Genomic DNA, 12888 nt, shown 5'->3' with positions numbered 1-12888 from the left:
AGATTGTAGGTCATTATATTATTTTATATGTTTCAATATTCAATATTAATTTTTATTGTTTTTAACCTTTAGGCTTAAATTATTTATTTTCTCCAAGCAAAACTGGCGATGCTTTAATACTGTGTACAATCCACTTGTACGGTTGGGAGGTCAGTGCATTAACTCTAGAATATGTGGTTTAAAATTTTTCACTCAATATTATTCATCCATAATTTCAAAAAGAAAGAAAATGATTTTCCCATTTTTTGTTTTATAGCTGTAATTTTAGGACAAATTTTTGGAGTACTAGAACACTAGTGTGTAACATACTAAATAAATTATAATTTCAAGACAATAAATAATTCAGCTCCCTGTGACTCTTTCTTTTTTCATCAATATATATCACCCATAATTATAATGTTTTACTATTATTACTATTTGTTGGCCCTCAAATTGATAACACTCAATCAAAATTCAGAGCAAATACTATTATTTTTATTACGGTTGCTAGTATATCATACGCGTGATACACAGAGTGTTATTATCAGTGTTCTAAAAAGTCCGTTTAAGCTTGAAGTTCGACAAAAACGTCATGTTTTAGAGAAAAGCGAAAAAAAGCAGTTAAACTATAGTTTGATCGAATTAAACGTAATTAAGACGTTTAATTAATTAAGTGTGCTTAAGTACAATTAATCGTATTTATTTATTTTAAATTTTTTATTTTGAAAATATGTTTTTTATTTTAAAATAATAAATTAGGTTTATAATTTAGATGTATATTTTTTAAATTTAATTATAATTAAGCATATCTGATAATGATTTGACAAATATTTAGTATTTTTTAATGTGATATAGTTGCAAAAACAAATAAAGATTGTAATTTTGAGATTTTTATGCTTTTATAAATATGAGAATTAATGCATCAGACTTAAATTTATTATATCTATGTATTATTTTATCTATTTATTGGTTTGAAATGATTACAATTATACTAAAGATAAAAAAACGTTTTTTCACGCTTAAGTCTGTGCTAATCTCGCTTAACCTTGAAAAATTTGGAGCTCGACATCCACGCTTCGGGACGCTTCAAGCTTTTTAGAACTTTGGTTAGTACATGTAATGAATAACTAAAATTAGTAAATTTGAGTGTTTGAGTAATTACCTAAAATAAAAATCAACTAAATTGATTATAAAACATTCAATTAATTTTACAAATTATAGAAAACCCAAAAACCAAATAACAATTTAATGAAATGTCGTAATCAATATAAACATTTAATTATTTTTTTATATTTTCAAAAGTAAACGAATACATATTTTAGTAGTAACTATGTCTAGAGCAAGTTGAAACATCAAATCAATGAAACTTGGAGGTGGTGTTCAGTGGTATAAGTCTACAGTTCGTGCTAAGATAATGACTATCATATTAAATGTTGAATTATGAGGTAACATAGAAAATGACATTTTGCTTATTATAAAGTTACGGTGATTGAATATTCATTTCTCAGGAAAAGGGAAAAAAACGAAGACTTTAGGATAATGTTTTTATTTGTACTAAAGTCTTATATATAATGTTATTGATCCTTAATTACACCTTATAAATATCATATGACGATTAAAAAATTCATCCTAATTGTATTAAGTGTAGGACCGAACGCTTACAGCTTTACCAAAAACTATAGCTGGTTGTAATGGTGCAACTCAAATATTTTAAACCGCACATCAGTTCAAACACTACGGTTCGATCGCTCTACCAAGCTGGGACAATTATTGCACCCAACAATCTCTCTCAATAATTACACTTCTTGCATTCAATGGGAATCGAACCCGTAACTTTTGCTCTGATACCAATTATAAGACCGAGTGTTTTTCGCTTTACCAAAAGCTATAGCTGGTGGTAATGATGCAACCAGAGACGGATCTACGCTAGGGCTATACTGGGCTGTAGCCCAGCCCATTTTTTTTATTTAGCGACGGTTTTAGCGACGGTTTTTGGATAACCGTTGCTACTTTTGCGACAGTTTTAGTAAACCTGTCGCCGATGTGGATCGGCGACAGTTTTATCAAAAACCGTCGCAAATATTAGCGACGGTTATTGCTAAAACCGTCGCTAAATTATTAAAAAATAAAAAAAGGTGGATCAGCGGTTTTAATTAGCGACGGTTTATTCAATAGAACATCATTACCACTTTGATGTTTTTAATGCAGCAATAGATTTCATTTTGATGGAGTTAAATACTCGGTTCAATGAGTCATCGGTGAAACTTCTTTCTCTTAGTATAGCTTTAGATCCTAAAAATTCAATTGACTCATTTAACAGTGATGATATTTGCAAGCTTGCGAAGAAGTTTTATCCTGGAGATTTCACAGATCAAGTAATTGTTGTTTTGAAGTATGAATTGATACATTTATAAACTCGATGTGATGCAGAATTTAAAGGTTTCTACACTTGTTGAGTTGTGTCAGCAATTGACCGAGAGTGGACGGTCAAGTGTTTATGTTATGTTGACTAGATTGATTCATCTTGTTTTGACATTATCTGTGTCTACTGCCACTATTGAACGGGCTTTTTCAGCAATGAAGCATGTGAAGACGGCACTTCGCAATAAAATGGAGGATGACTTTCTTGCCGATTGTTTGACACTCTATATTGAACGAGATTTAGCTAAACATATTGATGTAAATTCTATTATTGATGAATTTTATGTTTTAAAATCCCGTAAGGCACAACGTCGTTGAATGATATAATGTACTTTTTTTTTAATAATATATAACTTATCATATTGAGTTCAAGCCCACCCCAACTCTTATTCCTAGATCCGTCCCTGGATGCAACTCAAATCTTTTAAACCGCACAACAGCTCAAGTATCAATGTTCGATCGCTCTACCAAACAACACTTAACATTAAGATTTTTCAATATTTATATATAACCTGGAAGGTATATGCACGGTGTTGAAAACTCCATATTTCACAATGATATTGAAGTAAAGCACATTCAATTATAGGGGCGGAGGAAAGTGAAAAAACATTAAAAATTTTGGTATATCGAAGTTACGGTATTGAAACAATTTAAAATATAAATATTTTGATAAAAGTTTTGATATGGAATAATATTGATATCGAAATTATTGGTATTATATCGATATTGAGTTTTGAAAAATTCGATATTTCGGTACTGAAGTTGTAATGCCCGAGATTTAATTGCTATAATCAGATGTTGATTGATTGACATGATTGAGGTTATACAAACTTGAATGAAAAAGCCGGGCATCGTTACATTAAAAGCGAAGATGTTCAACCGAACATCTCAAGATGTTCGGCCGAACATCTCGGCGCATATGCGCGAGATAAGTCGCGCATATGCGCGACCTGTCCAGAAGGATCGGCGCATATGCGCGACGTAGAGGGCGCATATGCGCGCGGCATGCAGCCTGAAATTGAGCCACTTGGCTTATGCATGTACGTTGATATATATATATATATATATATATATATATATATATATATATATATACATGCAAAGCAACATTCAGAAAAGAAGGAAACGGAAATTCAGAGGAATTTTGGTTCAATTTGATTTGCGAGCAATCCGGCCGTCTGAATTTAAATCCGAGTACGGCACCGTGTTCCTAGCAACGCAGGCTTCAACATGACGTAAGTTTTGTTACGTTTTGTTAAGATTTGAAATTATGCTATGTCCAGAATCAGATACGATTCATATATAGTGTTCCTGACATAGTAGACATCATAAAATCGAAGTCAGATTAAGAAACGGATATCATCTGGAATTGTTATGAATTTTAGAATGAAATTGACTGAGATATGATGTCAGATTTGTACGGTGGTTGATTGTAAATTATTGGAATTGGTATATACTGATATAGTAGTACCGGGGTAGTCAGATTGTACCGTTGTACCGCCAGAATTTGATTAAACAGAAGTGTTGTGATTTGATTTGAATATTAATACAGAATATTGGTATTGTCATTGCCAGATTGAGTATTGACAGACATTGAATCGAGACTTCGATTGTATCAGATTGACAGCAAGAAAGGTATAAATTAATGTTGAGTTGGGATTGCACAACTCAAGTTAGGTTTGACTTGAGTTTCCCTAAATCACATACTTTATTTTATTGCATAGATATTTGCAGATTATCAGATTGATATGTTAATGGATTGACTTAGAATAGAGTCAGAGTCCGAGTCTAGGGCTGACAGCCTAGCTAGGGCAGAACCGCCGAGTCTTTCTCAGAACCGATAAGACTCTAGACTTACGGTGTATCGACGAGCTTCAGATGTAGATCGACGTCTATCTCAGACACACTCGATACAGCATACCAAAGTCTAATTTAGATTGGGATCCCTAGAGTTGAAATAAGATAAGATTAGATCACGAGTCATTGATTCATGTAGTCAGATTAGATACATGCTTCGATGTTTGTTTATGCTTTTATATATGTTTTATATGATTGCATTTAATACATTGTTTATACTGGGATATTTATATCTCACCGGAGTTATCTGGCTGTTGTCTTGTTTGTATGTGTGCATGACAACAGGTGGGACAGGTACAGGGTCACAGAGATGAAGACAGACTGAGATTAGAGTGGTGATACCGGACTTGGACTAGAGCTAGGGTTTAAACACTTGATAGTAGTTGTTGAACCTGAGTATGTATGTTTGTATATTTTACCAGATTTATACTTTTATACTGATATGTATAGGAGTTGGATTCCATTACTTTCCGCATTTAAAAAAAAAAATTAATTAGATCCTGTTTATTATACTTGATTAATTAGTCCCAATCACGATTAAAAAGATGATTAGCGTCCGGGTCCCCACATAAGTAATATTTATAACTATTTTAAAAAATATAATACTTTTAAGTAACTAAATTACAAATAAAATAAGAAAATGATTGTATGATAGCAATATTATATATTTTTCGGTCTGCTTCTTTTAATTGAGTATTAAAGTTTCTGTGTCTAACTATATTGTAATGATTTGTTATTTTCTTTCAGCAATCGTATTTTTTTCCGATATAAATGATATAATATCTAATTGAATCGATTTGAATGCTTGAATCCTTATTTTAAGGTTAGACCAGTTCAATCCGAAAACATTACTTCGAAGGAAATATAAATCCATATACGCGGGGCTAGTTTCTTGTTTTTACGGCCCTAGTGTAACCCAGTTTTCCACAAATTTGGGCTAACCCAAAAATTAATTCCAAAATTAATTAATGTCTAGATGAGTGGTCAAAACCTTGTTAACTACAAATTTTTTTTACAACGATGAAAATCACAGTTGTTGTTGTTAATTGTCCTATAGAGGTTGGATAAATAATCTTGATGTTGTATATATGGGCTTGGACAATCCTCTCCATTGAGCTAGCTTTTGGGTTTGAGTTAGGTCCAAGTTCCATTCTTAACATGGTATCAGAGCTCGGGTTCCACCGTTATGTGTATATGGGCTTAGACAATCCTCTCCCCTTGAACTAGCTTTTGGGGTTGAGTTAGCTCAAAGTTCCATTCTTAACAGTTGTTTTCGTTGTATATAGTATAAACTTTTGGATTAACGCAATAGCTTAAAAATCATATTAGTTGGGTAAACGGCACTACCATTGCACCAGACATACCACTTGCGGCATACGCGGAGTTGACACAGTTTTTGGTTACCAAAAAATTGTACCATTTAGTTAATCTTCAAAATAGTGGGTGGCTGAGCATTAAGTCCACGTCAAAAATCTTGTAATAGTGTTTAGGACGTTATCAAGATGTAATTTATATTAATAATTTAAATCATGTTGTATTCCAATGTTAGTAAAAAAAAAAAAAATTTAGATCAAAGTGTCGTAATATTATATCAATGCAATTTACCCCATCAATTAAATTTTCGATTGGGCCCGAAGAAATGTCTATTGGGTTTTTATTTTACTGGGTCGGCCCAAAAATAAAAATTGCTCAATATGAGCCCAAAGCCTGAACACTTAGACAAGTATAAGTATGAAACCTCTACAAGCAAAAACCCTGGAGCCGCCGTCGAAGATTTCCTCGGTTCTTCTCGCTCAGTCTCCGATTACAAGTCCTATTTTTCTGAATTGCTTGTATTTCGGTAAGGATTCGTAACGTTGATATCTTCTGGAGTCTATGTTAGTTTTATTTTGTGTTTAAATTAGCGTGTGCCTCTTAATGCCGAACAACCGTGCGTTTTCAAGTTTCTCTGTGGTTCCTTTTGTTGCCTAAGGTACCGTCTGTAACATTGTATCTATGAACTTTGATTGATTAGGGCTTGTGAACGAGAATTAGAAACAGATTTGTACAACTATTTGATCATTTCCAAGGAATTCAGCTAGTTAGTAGTCGGTTTCGCCGTATTTGATAGTTTTTATTCGTTTTGTGTCGTGTTACATGTTTGATTCCGAGTTGTATGTATTGAACTTGGATCCATAAACTAGAAGCATTTCTGTTTAATTTTTAATAATATTCTTTGGGTTTTGTTTTCAAGCCTCGATATTCAGTCATGAGTCTCATGACTCATGAAATGCAGGCTCTAGTTATAATTAGTCGTTATAATTTTATCTCCAATACTGTTGAGGTATCTTTTGCTTCCTTGTTATTACTGTTTTTTTTTATTATGAAAAATGTAGTAGGCTGATTATTTGTATACTGTGTTCTAATTTTGTTCTTTTTTCTGTTCCCTGTATATTGTGAAGGAAAGCAAGATGGTTCAATACAATTTCAAGAAGATTACTGTTGTCCCCACGGGGAAAGAATTCGTTGATATTATCCTGTCTCGAACTCAACGAAGAACACCAACACAAGTTCACAAAGGATATGCCATATCACGCCTTCGCCGGTTTTACATGCGCAAAGTGAAGTTCACGCAACAGAATTTTCATGAGAAGCTTTCTGCCATTATTGATGAGTTCCCTCGGCTTGATGGTATACATCCTTTTTATGGGGATCTTCTCCATGTTCTATATAACAAAGACCATTACAAGCTTGCTCTAGGACAAATTAATACAGCGAGGAACTTGATTGGAAAGATTGCAAAGGATTATGTTAGATTATTAAAGTATGGAGATTCTCTTTATCGATGTAAGTCACTGAAGGTTGCTGCTCTTGGTCGTATGTGTACCGTGATTAAACGAATTGGGCCTAGTTTGGCTTATCTTGAGCAGATACGACAACACATGGCAAGGCTACCTTCAATTGATCCAAATACTAGGACGGTCTTGATCTGTGGGTACCCGAATGTTGGCAAGAGTTCGTTCATCAACAAAATTACGAGGGCTGATGTTGATGTACAGCCATATGCCTTCACCACGAAGTCACTGTTTGTTGGTCATACAGACTATAAATATCTTAGATACCAAGTGATTGACACTCCAGGTATTTTGGATCGACCATTTGAGGATCGTAATATCATTGAAATGTGCAGCATCACAGCTCTTGCCCATTTGAGAGCTGCTGTTCTGTTTTTCCTCGATATTTCTGGTTCATGTGGATACAGTATTGCACAGCAAGCAGCTCTTTTTCACAGCATCAAGTCATTATTTATGAACAAACCGTTGATCATTGTCTGTAACAAAACTGATTTGCAGCCAATTGAAGGGATCTCTGACGATGATAAGAAGTTGGTGATGGAGATGAAAGCAGAAGCTATGAAAACTGTAATAGGTCAAGGTGGTGAGCCAACGGATGAAGAAGGTGTTCTTTTGAGTATGAGCACTTTGAATGAGGAAGGTGTAATTGCTGTAAAGAATGCAGCTTGTGAGAGATTATTGAATCAGAGAGTGGAAATGAAAATGAAGTCGAAAAAGTTAAATGATTGCCTGAACCGCTTCCACGTCGCCATACCCAAGCCTCGTGACCAGAAGGAGAGACCACCTTGTATACCTGAAGCTGTTTTGGAAGCTCGACGAAAGCAAGCCGAGGCAACTTCAGAGAAACAAAAGAGGAAGAAGCTAGAGAAAGACCTCGAGGAAGAGAATGGAGGTGCTGGTGTATACTCCGCAAGCTTGAGGAAGCATTATATTTTAGCGGATGATGAGTGGAAAGAAGATATTATGCCAGAAATTCTTGATGGGCACAATGTGTACGACTTTATCGACCCAGATATATTAATGAGGCTTGAGGAGTTGGAGCAAGAAGAAGGTGTCCAACAGGGGCTAGGGGCAGGATGACGATTTTGAGATGGATGGAGCCGAGTTGACCCCTGAAGAACAATTAGCGCTGGCAGAGATCAGGAAGAAGAAAAGTTTGCTTATCCAACAGCATAGGATCAAAAAGAGCACTGCTGAGAGCCGACCAGTCGTGCCCAGAAAGTTTGATAAAGATAAACAATTTACAACTGAAAGAATGGGCAGACAATTATCATCTTTGGGTCTTGATCCCACCATGGCGGTTAACCGTGCCCGGAGTAAATCCAGGGGTCGTAAAAGGGAGAGATCCCTTGATAGAGATGGCAATGATCGTGCCGTTTCTATGGATGTGGATGGTAACCAACCAAACAAGAAGATGCGGTTGTCAAGATCTCTTTCAAGATCTAGGTCAAAGTCACGACCACCAGGTGAAGTTGTGCCTGGAGAGGGTTTCAAAGATACTGCTCAGAAACAGAAGGCCATAAAAATGGCTAAACGGTCTGTCAAGAAGAGAAACAAGATGCTCGTAAAGGAGAGGCGGATAGAGTCATTCCTACACTGAAGCCGAAACACTTGTTCTCCGGCAAGCGTTCCACTGGGAAAACAGACAGACGTTAGTTACATAAAGGTAATCCCAAAAAAAAAAGCAATAGACTAATTTTATTCTGTGTATTGTGTACCATTCCTTTTCATACCATGCATAGATATTTAAATGCACTGCCTTCCCAATTTTGGTTTTTCATAGGTCACAAACGGAAGCCCGTGCGTCAGGTGTTTCACACAACTGAGTGATTTTGTGGAAGATTTTAATATGCTGGGAGTCTGTTTAAACCGCTTTTTGTCGCTACTTCGACTCTCGAAATGTTTTTGTTTTATTATAATTTTAATTTTTGATAATGCTTTTCATTTTGAGCGAATTTTAATTGTGTTATGAACGAATTTGGTATGAATTTGTTACAGTGTAGCAGCAAGTCTTTTGCACCTTTTTCTTGCCTAGTTGACTTATAGTGGCCAGATAGAGAAGTACCACCATATGTGCAAGATGAGCTGCCGAACAAGCTTGTGAGCCTCGATGAATGCTTAAAAACGCGGTTGAATTCTTATGTTATCAACTATTATGCATCATCGTTAGAATCTCACTGGCTCAGATTAGGAGGTTGTTCCATTAATTCAACTAATGTTGTTGCTATGTAGTACCATTGGCAGTACCAAATAGGGGTTAATGAATTGAAAGTTGAATATGATGAAAAATTGAAGGTTTGGGTTCGAGTTTGAGAAAAATTTGAAATTTATTCGCGTTATTTGAACTATTGTTTGAAAATAAATATCTAAAATGATCAAATTTATTTATTCAATATATATTCACATTATGTTAAAATATCAAAGTTTGTAAGTTCCCAACTATCGAACAATATAATTTAGGTTTGACTTTTGAGTTTGTTTGAACAAAGTTCAAATATATTCGAGTTTGACCTGAAAAGCTTGTGAACCGGTTCGGAAAAAGTTGAAATATATTTAAATTCGTCTCGAAAAACTGGTGAACTAATTATTTTGCATATCTATCTCCAAGCACAAAACATTGAAAAATATCTTCTGAGGGTAATTATTACTTTTAAGTTTATTTAAATAGGAAAAAACTAAACGGGTTTAATTTTTTTTTAAAAAAAATTATTCTAATTATTTGAGTGTGGAGACGTATTTTTAATTCGTATATGTATGTATAATGTATGTATGTGTTATTATTAAGAAATTCTTTTCCTACAGTTTTAAGCATAGGATATTCGTTTCCCTCTGTTGAGGCAGCAGCGAAAGTGATCCTGACCGTCGATCAACTCTCTCTATCACGAGATCGAGTTGAAGCTTCGGGAAAAGAATCGAAAAGCATTGAATCCAATCGATTACCATTCTGAATATGATATCGTTTGAAGATTAACTCTATCCTCGATCGATTTTCACATTGAGAAAGAGACATGGCGGTGCTCAGGCGAGGCGTCCGGGCTGCATTGACGGCGTTTATTGTAGGAAGGGAGAGCTGGAGTGCGACTTCGACGCCGTTGATTCGCCGCCTCTATTCCACGGATTCGCTGTATTCGCTTTTGTCCTCACCGGCCGATCCGATGTTGCTAGAAGAATCGGATGCTGCGGTGGTTGTGGATGCGGTAGAGATGGCGCCTACTCTGCTGCAGCCACGCGTCGTCGTGTACGACGGCGTTTGCCACCTCTGCCACAGTGGTACTCTTCTCACTTTATTATTATTATTTCCGTGTTTGAGTCCGCATATCATCTTCCTATTCTGTCATTTACCTGTGTTCTTTTTTCATGAATTAATGCTGTGAGCCAGGCGGATTATTCAGTTCTGAAATGCGAATGCATAGGATTAGTTCAATTTCAACTTTCTTGTGCTTGAGAAAGCGAAAACGATAACTAGAGTCTAGAGAGCTGATAAATTCGAATTGAGAATAAATATTCAAAATGAGAGCTGAGAATACTAATATTAGTTATGATGCGTAACTGCTTATAGTGCGATAAATGAGTTGATTGTATTATTGGAGCTTGAGAAAGATTAAAGGGCTACCGGATGATTCCAATCAAATCTTCTTGGAGACGTGGAACTGTGGACATTGGGATTAATTAAAATATAATGGTCTGCTAGTAGATTCTTCCACTTTCTGATTGGTGATGAGATTACCTATGGATTCAGCTCATTGTTTCATTTTCATTGTTGTGAGCTATAAAGAGATGGCGATGAATGAGTATAGTGACTTCGCAATGGAATCTAGCTGGCCGATATCATATGGCCTACTTTCTCCTTGATAAATTTTTGCATGTAGATAGCGGGAACATTATTCGGGTGAGTGTTTTACTCCTTAAAAATGGAGTTCTGATGAGCAGAAGAGATATCATGGTATTAAGGAGTGGAGAAGAACCATTGAGAATTATAGAAATGATACAAGTTACTTGTTGTGTACATTAATTTGATCTGTGGCACTGACATGATTGAAATTATGGAATCAACTAAAAAAATACTATTTACAGCATGATCCATAATCTGCCGCCAATATTGGTGCTTCATCCTTTGTAATCTAGATTGACTCCCTTTATATGTTGTCTCCTATCTGAAATGGTCGCTGCTCCAACTATGTTATCTTGCTATGTCAATTGTTACTGGTCATTTATATTGCATAGGTATGCTTTGTCAATGGCACGCCTTGCTGACATGATGATTTTTTCTATCGAAGTTAATTATGTTTATTAGGTGTCGGTTTTTCTTTTTCCAAACATATTTGATAATTGTTCAAAGGGAATCTCCAGTTAGTCACCAATGTAGGTCCCTTGGTATTGAAATGAAAAATGGAAAACGAAAAAAAAAAGAAAGAAAGGGTAATGTATTTTAAGGTGAGAAGTTGGTGTTTGTTGCCTAATTGTCTTGCTTATGACTTTACGATCCTTTGTCATCAGCAATAGATTTTTTGTATAAAGATGCTTGGATCAGTCAATTTAGGTGGTTGATCCTTAGAAATCCTTAAAATGTATGTATTTATACTACTCTGTCGAGGTGTCAAAATCATGCCTTCCAAAATTTGTTATGTGGTGGTGATAAACATTGTTTCTTGCAAATTTGAAAGGATTCTAATGCATGCAATCTCTTCCAATGTCACTTAACAAAGATTTTCAAGATTTAACGACTCAATTGCTGCTTTTGTGTGTTAACTGTTAACATGTTGTGGTCCACCAAGTAACTCTTGTTGTTTATCATTGTTACTCTTATCTTGCTTGGACGCTCCTGCTCAGAACTGTTCACCTCTTATTAATACTTCAATATGCAGGAGTGAAATGGATAATTCGGGCTGACAAGGATAAGAAAATTAAGTTTTGTTGCCTACAATCAAAAGCTGCTGAGCCTTACATGCGAGTGAGTGGAGTTGATCGTAGATGATGTTCTTCGTCGCATCCTGTTTATTGAAGGACCTGGTTTATATCATCAAGGCTCTACTGGTAATTTATTTATTTTACTGATCCTCACACTACATTAACATTAACTGATCACGATGTCTTGTGCTGACAAATAATCTGTTGAATATTAAAATCCCGTTCAGATAAATCTCGCTTAATTGCTTTTGTTGCTGATTTGTGGTTTTGCTTTTACTTGGTTTGCATAATGAATCCTCCTTCTTCCATTTACACTCTTGTTCGATATTGTTAAATTAGTAGTTATTGTCGTTTTCGTAAAGGTATTGTCTTATCTTCATCGAAGTATTTGTCAGTTTTCATACTTATTTTCAAACAGATAGCTCCACGGTGGAGTAGTTTATTCTAACAATTTCTCAATTCCAATTTCTCTGCAGCTGGTTTGAGGGTTCTATCTTACTTGCCATTTCCTTATTCTTCATTGAGTTCCCTCATGATCATCCCCACTCCTTTGAGAGACGTTGTTTATGATTACGTTGCCAAACGACGGTATGACTGGTTTGGGAAGGACGATGATTGTTTGGTGTTGAACCAAACAGAGTTGCTGGAGCGTTTCATCGATTGGGAAGAACTGCTCGAGCGTAGTCGCCAACGACGGATTTGAAACTGAAACATACTTCTAACTTGTAGGACTTGTTTAGCAACATGAAATAGGCAGCATGAGGCAGCTATAAGTGAGGTTGAAATGTATACATTTACACAATGCTTTGACTCAAGCACAGAATCTGGATATCCTTTTCTTAACAAATAACCAACGCCCAAATCACTGAATCGGGAATTATAATTTATT

General features: G+C 35.4%; 2 protein-coding genes across 2 annotated transcripts; both read left to right on the top strand.

The window, feature by feature from the left end:
• Positions 1 to 5983: 5983 nt before the first annotated feature.
• LOC140830660 (nucleolar GTP-binding protein 1-like) lies at positions 5984 to 8756 on the top strand. Its single transcript, XM_073194078.1, is given in 4 exon segments — positions 5984 to 6097; positions 6699 to 8162; positions 8164 to 8647; positions 8650 to 8756. Coding segments are annotated over 3 exon segments (2037 nt in total). The 5' UTR covers positions 5984 to 6097; positions 6699 to 6707; the 3' UTR covers positions 8748 to 8756.
• A 1123-nt stretch (positions 8757 to 9879) lies between these two features.
• Positions 9880 to 12849, top strand: LOC140830659 (uncharacterized). Its single transcript, XM_073194077.1, is given in 4 exon segments — positions 9880 to 10361; positions 11957 to 12060; positions 12062 to 12125; positions 12476 to 12849. Coding segments are annotated over 4 exon segments (657 nt in total). The 5' UTR covers positions 9880 to 10099; the 3' UTR covers positions 12703 to 12849.
• Positions 12850 to 12888: the final 39 nt, after the last annotated feature.

The sequence above is a fragment of the Primulina eburnea genome, chromosome 4 (genome assembly GCF_022965805.1).
Source record: "Primulina eburnea isolate SZY01 chromosome 4, ASM2296580v1, whole genome shotgun sequence".
In the NCBI taxonomy this organism is placed as follows: domain Eukaryota; kingdom Viridiplantae; phylum Streptophyta; class Magnoliopsida; order Lamiales; family Gesneriaceae; genus Primulina; species Primulina eburnea.
Note: the sequence above shows the minus strand (reverse complement) of the source record. Positions and strands in the feature narration are given on the sequence as shown.